The sequence below is a fragment of the Arvicanthis niloticus genome, chromosome X (assembly GCF_011762505.2).
Source record: "Arvicanthis niloticus isolate mArvNil1 chromosome X, mArvNil1.pat.X, whole genome shotgun sequence".
NCBI classification, from domain to species: domain Eukaryota; kingdom Metazoa; phylum Chordata; class Mammalia; order Rodentia; family Muridae; genus Arvicanthis; species Arvicanthis niloticus.
In genome coordinates, this window is record NC_047679.1 from 22910670 (window position 1) to 22927480 (window position 16811).

Below are 16811 nucleotides of genomic sequence, written 5' to 3' on the forward strand. Positions count from 1 at the left end.
TCAGTTTCTGTTGCCTGATAGATTACCACACACACACAATGGTGTGAGGCACACGGCTATATCCTCTTATACTTCCTGAGTTTCTCAGGGCTAAAGTCGGGCATTAAAAATAAAAAAAAGCTTAATTTCTTCTAGAAGCTCTTGGGGAGAATCCATTTTCTTGACATACAATTTTTGGAGGCTGCAGGTAGCCATCCTTCACTTTTTCCAGTCATGCCTTAGCCTTCTGCTTATGTTTCCATTTTTCACTCCAACCCACTAACCTTACTTATAAAGATCCTTGTGACGACAGAGCACACACGGAGAATACAGGATCTCTCCCTTCATGAGATCTTTCACTTCACCGTATCTGCTCAGTCCCCATTGCCATGTTGGACAAGTGCCTAAGACTAGGAAGTACTCCTATACCATTGCTGAGATCTGTGTTCACATCTTCTATACCCAGGCTTTCCCCTTCATTTTCCCTTCAGTGCCCAGGGCTAGCTCTCTCCAGCTCTATCTAGTTTCCACTCTCTTCCCTTATTACTGTGGTTTTTTTTTTATTTTTTATTTTTTTGAGACAGGGTCTCTCTACATGGCCCTAGCTATCCTGGAACTCACTAATGTAGACTAGATTAGTCTTGAATTTAGAGACCCCACTAGTCTTTGCCTCCCAAGTGCTGGGATTCAAGGTGTGCACCATCATTCCCGGCTCTCCTCCTCTTTTGGCCAAGGGTTTAAGAAGATTCTGCCAGAGCAATGGTAAGAGGCTTCTAGCACCCTGGAACTTCAGAACTAAGTCCTAAAGCTCATCTTCATACAGACTTTCGGCTCTTTGTTCCAGGTCATAAACAGCTGTTCAATCTCAGGGTTGAAAACTGATCTGGATGCAAGAGATATGGAGGCAGAAGGATCAGGGGTTCAAGGTCATCCTCTGATCCATAGCAAGTTTGAAGTCTGACTAGGCTATCTAAGACCCAGACACTTTTGTGCTATATGTTTAAGTTTGTTGGGCCTTTTCTTAATTAGTAATTTGGGAGGGCTCACCTCATGGGCTGGTGACCTTGGGTTCTTTAAGAACACAGACTGATGCTGGGCATGGTGGCATATGCCTTTATTCCCAGCACTCTGGAGGCAGACACAGGTGGATCTGCAAGTTTGAGGCCAGCTTGTTCTACAAAGTGAGTTCTAAGACAGCCAGGCTATCTTGAAAAAAAAAAAAAAAAAAACCAAAGCAACTAACCAACCTACCAAAAACAAGGAAAGCAGGTTGAGCAAGCCATGGGGGGGGGGGCGGTGGGCAAGTGAATAAGCAGCATTCTTCCATGGCTTATCATCAGCTCCTACCCCCAGTTCCCTGCTTGTTTGAGTTCCTAACCTGACTTCCTTCAGTGATGGACTACATAGGCCAAATAAATCCCTTCCTCACCAACTTGCTTTTGGTCATGGTGTTTCATCATAGCAATAGGCAGATGGTCCTATATTTCTTGGTGTGAATTCCTGACTCTTTGCCTATCCGTACATTTGCCTATCTGAAAGGTGTGGCATGTCATTGTTTTAATTACCATGGTTCTGATTAGTAGTGGGATAATCCATTATAGCCTTGTGAATATTCTGGTAGAGAGGAATATCATGCTTCTACATCATGATAAGATTTATCGGCTTTGTTTCTGTTCTTTGAGACAAGGTTTCATACAGCCTGAGCTTGTCTCACACTTGCTGTGTAACTGAGGATGCCCTGGAACTCTTTGAACCTCCTGTCTTTACCTCCCAAGTGCTGGGGTTATAGGTGAACACTACCACATCTTGTTTAGGGTGTTGGGGATAGAGGCCAGGGATCATGCATGCTAGGCAAGCAGTCTTACATGAAGCTGCATCAGCCCTGTGGTATGATAAGCAGTATGTACTGGCCTCTGCATCTGGTTCCCAAATGATTTAACTCTGGTAGAGATTGGCCCTGGGAGAACACTAATGCTTGGCCTTTGATTTTCATGGTATGAAGCTCTTAAATCCCTTGGAATTTCCTGCATGATAAGATCATTTATTGACCTCCTGAAGCAATTCTTTGTAGGCTCTCAGATGGTCTCAGTTTGTGAATTTTTGCTAGCAGAAACAAGCATGCAACTAAAGCCATCAGCATCAAAATGGAGTCCCTTACATCAACCTCTACACAGCAACTGTTTCTTCAACTTTGACATCACTCTGGTTATTAGTCACTGTGACAGAGAATATTGTTTCAAAATATCTGACTTGATTGATCCTCCTCTTTTCATCTTAAATCTTCCCTGTCCCAACTTTTCTGAATATGGGCACAGTTTACTATGGCACAAAATATTCCCACTGCTCTGCCTTAAGCTCTCTCTTCTGCTTCCACAGATGCCTCTAGCAGCGCGCGCGCGTGCATACACACACATACACACACACACACACACACACACACACACAGACTAACATAGAATGCAAGTTCCCCAAATGGTATAGCTAATTGGAAGGGATAGTCAATATATTTCAATAATTATTTGCTGAGAAATGGGTAAGCAATGGGTGCACCCTGATACCAATTATCCTAGGTCTAAATTACAGGTGGGCATGAGCTATCCAAAGGCAAGAGTGGACAAGGAAAGATTTCTTCATATTTGCAAGTTTTATATCCTGGACTCCCTCTCAATATTTTGACATTTAGAAAGATCGAATGTGTGATATACATATCGCCTATTTACCATGTGGTCAGCAACATGTGTTTTATAGGCACTGCTCACAGCAGTATTCCTTCAGTAAAGGAAAACCATTACCACTCATTTTAAGGAGCAGTGAGAGAGGAAGGCTGTGTAAGGTAACAAAGCCAGCAGTGGCGGGATGACAAGACAGCATCTCTGAGGTGGGTATAGAAAACAGAACTCTCAGCTAAGTACCTGCTGCCTAGGAAGGCTTTGACTTGTCTGTGTCTGAGTCACATTCATTTTTATCATTTAGGCATTAGAGTATATAAGAAAAAAAAAGGAGGAAGACCAAAGGTGAAAATTTCAGTTGTGCGTTGTCTTGGGGACAACTGAATTCTGATTTTTGTCTTTAGCACCTAAGCACAAACTGTAATGCCAGTAATAAAATGAGAGCTTGGAACAAATAAACACCTGGGGCTACTTGAAAGGGATGTGGTTGTCTCAAGGCAGGGGCTGGATAGAAGCTAAATGTGTTCCTAGGGAGAAACACGTCAATACAAAATCTTTTCACCAACCTTTGATGGATGTGCTAATCTTCTCAGGTCAACACAGGCTCACCTTGGCAATGGACTGTAATAACTTATTTAAAAAGGAGCTGGCTTCTATAAATGGACTGCTCCATCAATGTTTAGATTTCCCTTTCACAGATGTATTTGCTTATCAAATCTTCATTTACTATATGCAGTAAGAGCTCAACTGTGCATTTTGACAACAAAAGAGACTGTAAAAGTGACCAGGTTTGGGAATTACTGTTTGCTATCAATTCTGTTTGACAGCCAAGTTCTGGACAAAAAAAAAAAATGAGATAACAATAATGTCAGATGGGTGATTTTCACTGTTTTACAGCAGCAGTTGTAGATCAAATCCAGTCCATAGCCTGTTTTTTTTTTTGTTTTTTTTTTTTATCAAATAAAGTTTTATTGAAACACAGGCACATTCATTTCTTTATTCAGTAACAATGGCTGTTTTTATACTATGAAGACAGGGTCAGGCAGTTATGACACAGGCAACATGGCCTGCCAAGCCCAGAGTATTTACTCTCAGGTCTTTTATAGAGCATGTGGGTTGACACCTAGCTGAGTAGCAAGTGCCACTTCTCTTACGGTTCACTTGCATTGTTTTCAGAGGGATCCGAAGATCTACAGTCTGAGAAAATACGTGGACAGAAGCCCAGTGTGGGCGGTGCAAACCTATAAGCTAGCATTAGGGAGGTGGAAGCAGGACGATTTAAGAGTTTGCAGCTAGCATGTGCTGTATGAAAACTGGTCTAAAAATGTAGCAACAAATGACATGTGGCTTAAGACTTTTATGACATTCAGGACAGTGTAAAGAAGGAAATTAAAAATGTAAAGCAATAGGCAGTATCTCTAGGCAATAATTTCAGTGAACTGGACTGTTACAGAGAAAACTGAGAGCCAGTCCAATACATACAATTATCACTTTATGTCAAGTAAACACTCTTTGTGGTGGCAACAGTATTGTTGACAGAATTATAAGTGGCTGACAGACTGTATCCACCATATCAGTATATGGGCCTTTTTCTCTGAAAAATGTCCAGGAGAGATGATGAGGGAAAGGTTAGGAACCGTGAGGGTCCCGGTGCCCAGGACTCAGAACTTCAGGGGAATGACAGGCCAGTACTTTGGCTGCTTTCTGTCACAGTGCTTATCAAAGCTCAGCTGCATAGCAGCCTCCATGGCCAGGATCTTGGGAGCACTGTTCCCATACAAGCGCTTCATCTCTGCTTGGCGCCGCTCCCAGGGCTTCTCAGATGGGGGCTCCACTGACCTGTGGTGGCTGAAGTACAGGCCATGGTCTGCGTTCACATAGTCATTCAGGCGCTCCGCATCCAGCTGCTGCTGTCGCCCTGGGAATGGATATGATTAAGACCATAAAATATATACACATGCAGGAAGAGGATCTGGTGGATGCTGACACTCCTGCTACCACACCTCACATGTTGCCTAAGCTCCTTCTGTTGTAGTTTCCAATAGTAAACTTGGACCCTTTGAGGGCAGCTGAGGTGATCTACAGATCCTGAGGCAGGACGCTCACTGCTGACTTTTTAGGGGCCACTACAGAAACTGCAAAATGCCTCCAAGAAATCCATTATTCCAATCCACCAATCCTCTACAGCAGACCTTGAACATACAGGAGAAAAGTGAAAGTACTTGGCTTTCTCTTGTCATCTGACTGGCCATGAACGGCAGGCAGTCCTTGTTTGCTTTCATGTACTGTTTCCCCCATGGGAAAGAAAAGTTCCCTTCAAACTTCAGTGCTACAAGAAGCACATCTTTAAAAATTACATTTGAGGATGTGCATACACCGTGCTATGGCACGTGTATGAGGGTCAGAGTACAATGTTCTTCTACTATGTGAGTCCTGGGGAATCAAACACTGGTTATCAGGCTTGGCAGCAAGCGTATTTCACCACTGAGCCAGTTCATCAGCCCCAGATTCTTTCTTTGCCTTTAGCATTCATGTCTGGTGTGCTTGCTTGTGTGTACAGACGTGAACACGGAGGCCAGAGGCTGATGTCAGTAGTCTTCCTCAATTACTATCCATCTATATACCTAGGCAGTCTCAGTCACTTGAATCCAGAGCTCAAAACGCAGCTAGTCTGGTCAGCTAGCTTGCTCCTGGGACCTTGTCTGTATTTTTCAAATGCTGGGATTGCAGGTTGACTGCCATGCACATCTGGTATTTCTGTGGATGCTTGGGGGGGGGCAGTCTAAACTCTGGTCCTCACACTTTTATGACAAGTTGCTTTACTGGGAGCCATCTATTCAAGCCTCAAGTAGTTCTTACTAGCACAAACGTGGTGTGTATGTGGCGTGGCCCCTCTGTATCCGACTCACATTCTTCCTGTTATATAACAAAGCTGCGTTTCTTGGTGTGGGGCTTCACTTGTCAGGTCCCAGGTGAAACCTGCCAAGTCTACTAATTCAGTAAATCCCTGTAAAGTAAGCATTGACTCCATTTCTTTCCCCCTTCTCTCTTTTTGTTTAAATCACAGCAGGTCCCAATATTACAATTCTTATTCCTATGTAAATAGAAACATAAGAATGTCAACAAAGCAATGCTGCAGAAGGTAGAAGGAAGTGAGCTCACACCAATTTTGTAAGCAACTCTGTCAAGAGGGAAATTGATGACTGCAAGCGCACTATCTGTAGCCACTATTGTTACCCAGAGGAATGCCTCAAGATAAGGAGTCAAGATGGCTGTAGGGGAATAATACAATGGGATAAATCATTCTTTCCTTGTTGGGCCACTCTCTGCTAGTATCTGGAAGGGAAGATAGCAGTGAGCTAATCAAGTGTGAAAGAAGACATTTATATAGCTATTCGCAGTCACCCTTGTAAATTCCATTTTTTTTTATGACTAACACCTTGGAGGTGGCAAGAAGGAGTTTTACAAACTTGGAACCATTACTAAAAATAGATATAGCTAGGCCTGATGGCACAAGTCTTTAATGCTAGCATTCAGGAGGCAGAAGCAGGTGAATAGCTGTGAGTTCAAAACCAGGCTGGTCTACACCTTGAGTCCAAGAGTCATGCCAGAACTGCATAGGGAGATCCTGTGAAGTGCATTCTGCTGTTGCAGAAGACCCAGATTTCATTCCCAGCATCCATGTTGGGTAGCTCACCATTACCTGTAACCCCAGTTCCAATGGGTCTGATGTCCCCTGGCCTCTGAGAATACCCCTACACATTTGCCATTCACGCACACAGACATACACACATAGGCATAAACAGACTGACACATAACAATGGCTATGGCCACACACGAGGCAGCCACTGTTGTCTTCCATCTGTCCTTTACTTTCACCTGTGGAAATAATAGGTAGATAAAGCAAATGACAGGCAAACAGCAGAGAAGGCATGCATGGCTTTACTGGGAGACATGCACAAAACTGGCCCAATCCCAAATGAATTGCAGGTTACCAAGACTTTCCTTCAAAACTTTGGACTTGCTGCCAAGTTGAAAGTATCAGCATTTCTGCTGTTAAGTCCTCAGAGGTGTGTACAGTCTATAGCCATCCTGAGCTCTGGTAGAGGAGTGTGGTGGTGAATGTGGCAGGGGAAATGGCCATTTCACCTCTGACCTCACTTCTATAGGGAGACAAAAATCAAAACTGGGTCAGAGAAAAGCATTTGACAGTTCTTTGCATCTCATTTCTGTCTCATTTCTAGAGATCCCCGTGTTTCTGATGGGAAGCTAGGGTAGACTCCCAGACAGGGAGCATCTTTTTTCCCTGGGCTCACTTTTCTATCATTCTTTCACCTCTGTCCCGAATTGCTCACCTCTGCTTCTTCTGGCAGAACTTTAAAGTAAACTTAGATTTCCTGGTGAGACACACAGTTCTAACCAGCACTGGGTTCCACACTTGGCCCAGGCTGTCTATGTAGCTAAGGTGACTTTGAATTCCTTGAATCTCTGAGGCGTGGGGTTATAGTATAGTGCTGCCATGCCTGGTTTATACAGTGCTGAAGATGGAACTGCAGACTCTTCTCAGGCTAGGCAAGTATTCTATCAACTGACTTATAGCCTCGACTCAACCATTTAGGTCAAAATCAAACGTTCTCTGACCAATCGGCTGTGGACTAATGATCAGTTAGTGTCTGAAAATACTTTAGAATATACTGACTTAGGGAACCAAGAATTGTATGATACAATTCCTGGGCTTCAAGGCCTCTACTCAGTCTGTTTATTATTTGTTCTTTAATTCCTTCCACCCAAGTAAAGACCGGACCCTTAACCAGAAACACATTTTCTTTGTCAAGGTAAGGTGAGGGCTTAGACAACTGGATAGTGAATGGTCCAGCTGAAGTTAAGTAATATCAGCATTACAATGGAGACACAGGACTGTACGGTTGCCTTGCACGAGTAACAGCCTGGCTCATTTTAAAACTGAAAACAGCTGCAGCACTCAATGTTACTGAGCACTTTTTTCTCCTTGTGAGAGTTAAGTCTAGATTGACAGCGTGACTGATTGAGGGACACCTAGGAGACAGTAAAGCACACGTGTTCATGTGTCTAGGAGTGTCTTTCTAGATGATCAACCAAGGAAGAGAGATCTGTCAGGAATGTGGGTGGCACCATTCAAAAGGCTGGGGCACAGAGCGAATAACAGGATTAGCAGGGAGAGGCCCATCACCATAGGCATGTTCTCTCTGCTTCCACCAGAAGCTATGGCCACCGGATGTTTTGAGTTTTTTCAGGCCCACAGCCATGGCTCCATCCACCTGATGTTGGACTGTAACATCTGAAACTCTTGAGCCAAAGGAAGTCTTTCCTTCCTAGTTGACAGGTATGTTGTCACTGCCATGGAAAATGTGATGAACATAAGGGAATTTACTCACTAACTACAAATTAAAACAATACTTGGGTTCCATCCCAGCTTCAAAACAGGGCTGAAGAGGCTGAGCAGCAAGTCCTCATCACTGGTACATCGAAATGAGAGCTCACTTGGAAAGAGGGTTTTTGCAGATAAAAGATAATCATGAGATTATACTCGATTAGGACAGACCCTAAATCTAATGAGGGTGACCTTATAGGAGACAGAAAAGGACACAGAGACACACAGGGAAAGTCATGTATAGACAGAGGCTGAGATTCTGCTACAAGTGAAGGGATGCTAGGAGACACCAAATGCTGCAGGAAGCAAGGCTTTAAGCAGTGGTTCTCAACCTGTGGGTCATGAACCCTTTAAGGGGTTGAACAATCTTTTCATAGGGGTCATCTAAGACCACCAGAAAACACATGTATTTAATTATGATTCATAATAGTAGTAAAATAACAGTTATGAAGTAGCAGTGAAAATAGTTTTATGGTTGGGGGTCAGCACAGCTTAAGGAACTGTATTAAAGGGGCAGAGCAATAGGAAGGTTGACAACCACTGCCTTAAAGCCTCTGTAGGAAGGCAGCCAGCCCTGTGGACACCTTGATTTTGGATGTGAAAAAAATTAAAAAAAAAAAAAATCTCTGTTGTTTGGCCATGAAATTTGCTGTAATTTGCTACAGCAACCCCACAAAACAATATAAGGATTAATATGCATGTGGGATTAAAACAAACACACCCCACCTCTAATCAGTAATTCATTTTAAAGGAAAAACTTTACTGGACTAAGTTTTTGGGCACATGATTTTGACATGTTTTTACCTCAGTCTGAGCATCTAAAAGAAACTACCAGGAGAACTAAGAGATGGCTTAGTGGTTAAGAGTTCAGACTGCTCTTGCAGAAGATCCAAGATTGGTCCCCAGTACCCTGGGCAGGAGACTTAACAACTGCTTTTAATTCCAGGTTCCAGGGAATACACAGCCTCTGGCCTGCACAGATACTGTACTAACACTCATACTCCTCAACCCCCATAATTAAACATGATTTTAGAAAAGAGGTATTACTAATGTAGAATTATAATCCATAATGGGGTAAAATAATCACAGGAAACAACTTGGACTTTAGGGAAATTTTACACAGCAGGAAATTACTCATCAAATATTCTACACATAATTACTCAAAGGCAGTACAGTTTGAGAGACAAAGCACTACAATACTGTGTGTTAAGGAATGGTATTGCCATTCTTCTAGGATGAACAGGGCTTTTGGATGAGATTTTTTTGCTAAGTTGTCACAGTTAATGGTGACAGTATAACCAAGGGACAGCACAAACTTGAGTAAATCAAGAATGCCTTTCTGCCAAATCAGCAACAGACTCGGAATGCAGGTGCTTGCTGAATAATCATTTGATTGGTCTCCTCACTCTGTGTCCCTCATCCCATATCCAATGTAACCCTGAAGTGAGTGGACAGTCACTCGTTTAGCTTTGACAAGGAAAGTGCATTTACCCACTCCACTTTTCTGTGACCTTCAACATCCATTATCTTGATGGATGCTCTTTTGTTCAGAACATCTGCACTAGAGGAGACGAAGGCATACTTGGAATGGTCACAACCAGTGTGCTTTCATACTTTAACCACATTATTTAAACCAAAATAGTTTAGGAAACACTGGACTGTAAGCTTTGTTATATGCTCTAGGTTTTCTAGAGGACAGGCTAGAGGTTTTCAGTGCATTGACTTAAAGGGTCAGTCACTGTAGACACAACAATGAAAACCCTCTAAATGGAGTACACAAAACATAATGGAGCCCATGTTTGCCATGAGATGTACAAACACAAGTGGACTCTTTAGTAAAAATAACACAATAATCTAAGCACCGAGTGAACTTACCTTTTTTCTCATTCCAAATAGATGGTACTCCTCCAAGTCCAAAGCATTCTATTTCTCCACAGCTACCTGGTAACAATCCTCCTTCTACTGCTTTGGACACTGGTTCTACCCCCTGTTTGGATCAGTAACTGTGGGCTCTATACCACAGACACTCTCCTATACATCATTTAAACAGGATTCTATTTCAATTAAGAATATCACACTCTCTGAGAACACGTCCTTGTTTGGAACCAGCATCCACCCTTGAATCACATCTAATAAAGACCTTTGTGGTACAACACCAAGACCATAGGGGCAGTGTTTGTTCTGGAGGGCTCTTTCCTATGGGGGATGTTAACTTTCATTCATGTTCCTTCTAAGTATCATGCACTTTCCGTTGATGGCTATTTATGACTAAAATGTATCCTCCTGAGTGCTAAACATTTTTCCTAATAATTGAAACCACAGCTAACCTTTAAAATGTTACAACTGTCTATTTTCTAAAAAGTACTGTTATCACTAACATTTTGAGGAAGTATGTTAAGAGGAAATGATGACATGTAACATAATGGAAAGCATAAGTGTTTCCAAGGCACCAAAGGAGATTTCTTTTTCTTTTTACTATGCTGGGGATAGAACCAAGGACAATGTGCATGCTAGGCAACTACCTTACCACCAAGCTATAGCCACCTCTTCAGAACTTGTCTATGTGCATGAGTACCCGCAGAGGCCTGAAGTTGGTGTCTGGTGTCTCCTTTGATTGATCTCTCCCTTAATTTTCTTTTTAAGTTGTGGCAGGGTCTCTCACTGAAGCTGGAGCTACCTGAAAGCCAGCTTATCCTGGGGATCAAATCTCTACCTCCGGAGTACTGGAATTACAGGTGGATGCCATGCCTGGCCAGCTTTTGTGTTGATGCCAGAAATCTGAACCCTGGTCTTCATGCTTGTGAGACAGGCACTTTATCCAGTGAGCATCTTCCTAACACCTTCCAGGATTCCTTATCCTGCTTCAAGTTTTGTGCTTTCATTGTTTAAAGATGTTAATCACTGGGAAGAATAGAACTCACAGACAAGAACATGCTTGCTGTCCAGGCTGAAGAATTTTATTAAACAGCCCACTGATAATGATGGACCATCTAAATGACTTACTCTAGTTCACTACTTCTGAAATCTGACGTATAAAAATTCAGGCATGCCTTTTCTCAAAAGTAATATTTTTCTTGTGCTCTCTAACCCATGTTGTACCTCCCAACATTACAATTACAAGTGAGCATGCTCTAACAACTCACCTCTTCATTCGCAGTATATGTCTAAATTAGATGAATTACTGTTTGTATGAATTCTGAGAAAAGCTAACGTTTATTTTTGGGGACCAAGGAAAGAAATGTCCCCCATGGGGCTAATGAGTTGGCTTGGTGGGTAAGGGCATTTGCCATCAAGCCTGATGACCAGAGTTCAATCCCCATGATCCGTATGGTGAAAGGAGAAAACCAACTCTGGCAAGTATTTGCTCTGACCTGTACACTCTCCCACTGATAAATTAATAAACATAAGTTCACACTGACTGTATACTGCAGGGAGCTCTATAGGACCAGCTCTGAGCTGTGTCCCAGGGACGTGCTCAGAGTATAGCATTTGGGAAACCTTGTCATGTCAGGGAGAAGCATGGCACAGAGAAAGCTGCATCATAGAGCACAGTCTGCACGAGTTGAATCCTAATAGCGAGTGGGTAATTGTATAATTAACCTCCTTAAGCTTCACTTTTCTCATCTGTAAAATGAGTTTCATGCCTTGAGGGTCTGCTATGTGGATTAGAGAGGGTACACACGCATGCGCACATACACATTCCATCTGGTTGAATGTCTGATGTTCACAAAATGGTGGATGTATTATTAGGAACTCGAATGAACAGTTCTATATAAACCAACTCTGAGGACCAAATATAACTGAGGTACAACATCACCATAGTTTTTCTAGGCTTAGGACCAGATTTAGATTATTAACTGCACCAAAATGAAAAGCTATAAAATAACTTGGTATGTTAGAAAAGAAAAGAGATGTAAATATCGGGGCAGTGAAGTGAACACCAGGTAACAGGCCTGAACTTACGTCTCTCTTCTCTGTGCTTCTCAGTCTGTGCAAAGTACTGGCGGAGCTCCTCAGTGATTTCCATATTGCTCAGGTCGCACTCCACTTCATCATCTGAATCTGACTCCAGCTCTTCCTCTTCATACAGTGCTTCATTTTCTCTTGTGGATGTCTGGGTTCTATTGCTGTTATGCAGAGGCTGCCCAGGGCTTTTGAGATGGGAAACAGTGTAGGGAGACTCCTGCCGTGCCATGTGCTGGCCTTGAGAGTTCCAAGGATGCCAAGCCTCATAAGCAAGAGAGTTCCAGGGAAGAACTTCATGAGGGAAGAACCATGGAGAAGTGAAATAGGAATCCCTCAACTTTCTGTAGACATTCTGGTGGCTTTGCATCCAAAGCATTGCATGATGATAATGCTGCCAGTATCTTGCATATACTGGGTGACAATACCAAGATGAAGTAGCCCTCCATTTTGAGGCCTACAGAATGAACATATAAGACAGACATCAAATGGTTTGATCTCTAGAGAATCTTCAAATTTTTAACTAAATGGCTGAGTCCATTCCTCAATATCTGAGACATATGTCTAATAGCATATAAGATAGTGTTTTTACTTTTAGTTGTCTGACAGACAGGCTGAGTGTCCCTTATCTCAAATGCTAGGGCCAGAAGTGTTTCAGATTTCAATGGCTTTTGGAATGACAGTATACACTAAGAGAAATAGGTCATCTTACCATTGCTGTAATCTCTGATTGCAAAAGTCCAAATGGGAACTAAAAGACAAACACAGACACAGTAAGAACATTTCGTCACCATTGCTATAGGACAGTCACAGTCATTCCATGGTCTTCAAAATAGCCCTTAAGAGGCTGCTCCTTGTCTCAGCATCATGCCTGGTCTTCACGCAACAAGAATCTGTTACCTGGGTTGTGATCTTATAGTCAGGAGAAGAACAATCTCCCTTAGTTATGATTGAGTCAAAGAACCCTGCCTGGTTTTGTATTCCACTACTACTTTACTGAAAGAAAAGTCTATGAAAATAACTATAACCACATAATTTAGTAGTATCTGTATACAAAATAACATAGATCAAGGGCTCCAAGTTTACAATATTAGTTTACTAGTTCCTTTCGTCCTTTTTTTTTTTTTTTTTTTGAGACAGTTTCTGGTTTCTGTGTAACAACTCTGTCTGGCTGTCTTGAATTCTCTATGTATACCAGGCCGGCCTTCAATTCAGTGATCAACCTGCCTCTGCCTCCCAAGTGCTGGCTTTAAAGGCACGCGCCACCACTGTCAGCCTACTTTACTAGTTGTAAGCATAGGCTAATGTCTATTTAAAATAACCTTGGCTTCTCTTTTTCTTTTTGAACATTTCTTTATTATGATGTATGTGGGTGTGCTGTGTGTGCCATGGGACGTGAGTATGGAAGTCACATGTGAATGAGTCAGTTCTTTCTCTGTGGGCTCTGGAATTGACTCAGGTTGTCAGGTTTGGTGGCAGGCACCTCTACCTACTGGGCCATCCTGCTAGCCCAATCTTGGGGTGTCTTGAAGCTTGAAAGGACTGTATCTTTCCAATGAACTAGAAGCCTTAAGTTTGGGGCTTGTAGAAGGTTCCTCAAACAAGATGGTTCTCCATACTCAGCTTTGGTTTCATACAATACTCTTTCCATAATCACCTTCCTTCCTTACAGGAGGCTCCAGAGGCATGGAGGAGTGTTACCTACACATCTTTTACAACCCAGTTAAAATAAATGTTAGGGCTGAGAAGACGCTCAGCAGGTCATCATACCAGACTGATGACCTGGAACCCACAGTGGAAGAAGGATAAGAGTCCCAAAAGTTGTCCTCTGACCTTGGCCTGTGCACACACTAATAATAAATGAAAAGTTAATTCCTTCTCCTTAACAAGGCGTTTCTAAAATGTTAGGCAACAGCAGAATGTACTTTTAACAAGCTATACCAGGTGTGGTGGTACATGCTTATAATTCCTGCTTGGGAGGCTGAGGCAGGAGGATTGCCATGCTTCAAGGTCAAGGTCGTTCTGCGCTACAGAGCTCTAGTCTCAAAACAAACAACTAACAAAAATAGTATCTTAAAATGCATACAAATTTAAGATCGAATGAAACAAAAGCACAAAAATGTGATACTTAAGGAAGAAGCCCTATTTGTCTTACTTAGCAAGAGGATAGATCCAAGAAACCTCAAACCATTGAAAATAAAACTGACATATTTTATGACTTCAAAGAAATGTTTTCATGAGCATATTTAAAAAAATAAGATGTCACACTGACTCTATCTATTGCTACCAGATTTGTCTTAAAGAAAACCATTCATAATGAAACGTAACAAGCTTTCAGATAGGGCATTGCTAAGAGGGTTGACATGACACTCTGCAAACTTCTCTTAAACACAGTCCATACCTGCTAAATTTAGGGCTTGTATACACACACACACACACACACACACACACACACACACACACTGGATGGAAACCAGGAGGAGAAAGTTATCAAATGCAGTGAATGTGTAACTTGAATCTATCCACTTTTCAACTGTAGTTTAAAGGTTTAAAATAGGGCCCATTTCTTTGAAACTCAGCTAACAGCTAATGTTCTTTATAGGCTATGGAGGAAATAGAAAATAGTCAGTAATTGGGTGTGTTACCATCCAACAGAATAAAATGCAAATGCAATTATGGTAGAAATCAGTGCATGCTTAAGTGCTAAAGTATAAGGCGAAGCCCATAAGTAGTTAATTCACTAAAGCTAGGTTTTATTTCTATCACTGAAACCTGAAGAGCTTTCGGTGACTGCAGCCCACAATGATATTAAAGTGAACTCCATGTGTGTCTTAATCAAATTTGTTTTCTAGATTAACAAACAGTGTCGGAATTAAATGAGAAAAGTCCAAGAGTCATCATGTGTCTCCTGGAAATTAAGAGCTTTGCATCCCAGCTGGGTGTGGTAGTGCATGCATGCCTGTGATCCCAGTACTCTGGAGTCTGAAGCAGAAGTGAAAGTTTGAGGCCAGCATGGGCTACCGCACTAGGTACCAGACTAGCCGGAGCTATATACTGAGACCATGTCAAAAAAAAAAAAAAAGACAAACCAAGATGCTTGGAATACAGATGTTATTCTATGCCTTGCAAATTACACAAGTGGATCAAGTCTGATGAACTCAAATTTAATAAACCCAGCTGTGAATGAACATTTATCATAGGCCAAATCCTATTTTGACTTATAATTGGGAAGATCCAATCTGGCCTTAAAGGTGCTAGCAGATTCTGGAAATCTGTGAGACAGCAGAAGCTGTCTACCATGAGAAAGCAACCTGAGAAAGGCAGTAACCCCTGAAGAGGTCAAGGGTAATTAGAGAAATTTGCCCAGCAGCTCAAATGGCAACAGCTGTGATTAAAAGGCTTCAAAGGAGTTCTACTTTGCACAAAGGTTGCTTAGGATTTGGGTTCAACAAATAATTAGGTAGCAGGTCTGCAGTGATACTATGTAATAGTGCTCACTCAAAATATTTCTGTAAGCCAGAAGTCAGGAAAATCATCCTGCTTCACTTAAGCGGTTGGATTTCAACTTCCCAACCACAAGAGGTTCACCTCGAGCCTGGTGTATCCCACCATCAAGAAGGTAACATAAGGTAACTAGTTAAATTCCAGTGAACCATGCTGAGGAGAGAGCAGAGGTCCTTATACAAGGTAAGCAAGCAGTCTACAGAGTTACAGACACTCCCCCCCCCACCCCCAGCTACCAGACATTTTGAAGACCTAGGCCATAAAGGAAAAATGCAATTTATGTCAATGACAGACTACAGGAACTTTACCAGCAATTTCGTTTGCTTTGAATACCAAGTAGAAGAGGAATTCAATTAGTTTTGGCTGCTGTCGTACTTATAATCAAATCGGTGCCAGCCTTCAGCAAGTACAGGATCCGTGGGGCAGAATATAAGAAATGTTCATTGCACCCTCAGCTTTATTTTCTTCTTACTGACTTCCCAAACCAATCTGTCATATTCTTTTAAATTTTAGGACCCCCCCTAAGATCCTACAGATCTTCAAATTAGTAATTTTGAAGAGTTAAGATGTGAATTTACAAAGAAATCTCTCAAACTTGAATAAGACAAAGCCCAGAGAAACATGTCACAAAGGAAAAGCAATTTGCACTGAGCTTTGTAATTGTTAGCTCAGGATTTCTAGTTATCACTTTTCATATTTTATGCTAGAATTTTTCAGCAAAGGTCCAGATAGGAAATATTTTAGGGTTGTGGGCTACATGCACTGATTTTTCATAGAATGTTAATGTTCAGTTTTGCTTTTAAAAAAACGACAAAACAATACCTTTAAAACATATAAACCCAATTCCCACCTTCCTGTTTTAAGTTAATATGATAATACCTTGTATGTCCTATCCTTAGTATACTGAGCATCCTAAATGATCTTCACTTTTTTATTCGGAACTCAGTAGAGGAATCATGTAATTCTCCTATCTATCACAAATCATCAGGCTCTATGTAAGACTAGCAGAAAAAAAAAAAAGGAAGAAATTATGACGAACTCTAATCTTGGTAAATGATCCCTAATATTTGAGCAAAAGAGAAAAAAGTTTCCATTAATAGGTAAGGAAATTGGAACATTTATTAACGCTCTTCTTAGACATATAAAGACTTAATTAGAAGCCCCAACAAGTGCTGGAGAGACGGCTCAGGGGTTAGGAGCACTGATTGCTCTTGTAGAGGACAGGGTCAGTTCCCAGCACCCATACAGTAGCTCACAGCCTTCTGTGACTCCAGCTCCAGGGGACC

At 41.8% G+C, this 16811-nt stretch overlaps 1 protein-coding gene across 4 annotated transcripts in view; it reads right to left on the reverse strand.

Moving 5' to 3' along the window:
• Positions 1 to 16811, reverse strand: part of Gemin8 (gem nuclear organelle associated protein 8) — a 49838-nt gene that overhangs the window by 28881 nt on the left and 4146 nt on the right. For 2 of the 4 annotated variants that reach the window (XM_076918870.1, XM_076918871.1), the window contains exons 2-4: positions 12734 to 12772; positions 12022 to 12478; positions 4488 to 4566 (exon numbers count right to left, since the gene is read on the reverse strand). In XM_076918870.1, coding sequence (XP_076774985.1) covers positions 4488 to 4566; positions 12022 to 12478; positions 12734 to 12736 — 539 coding nt within the window. In that variant the 5' untranslated portion in view covers positions 12737 to 12772. Of the gene's footprint in view, positions 1 to 3990; positions 4567 to 12021; positions 12479 to 12733; positions 12773 to 16811 lie in introns of those variants that run through there. The other 2 variants (XM_034484797.2, XM_076918869.1) reach the window with 2 other exon arrangements.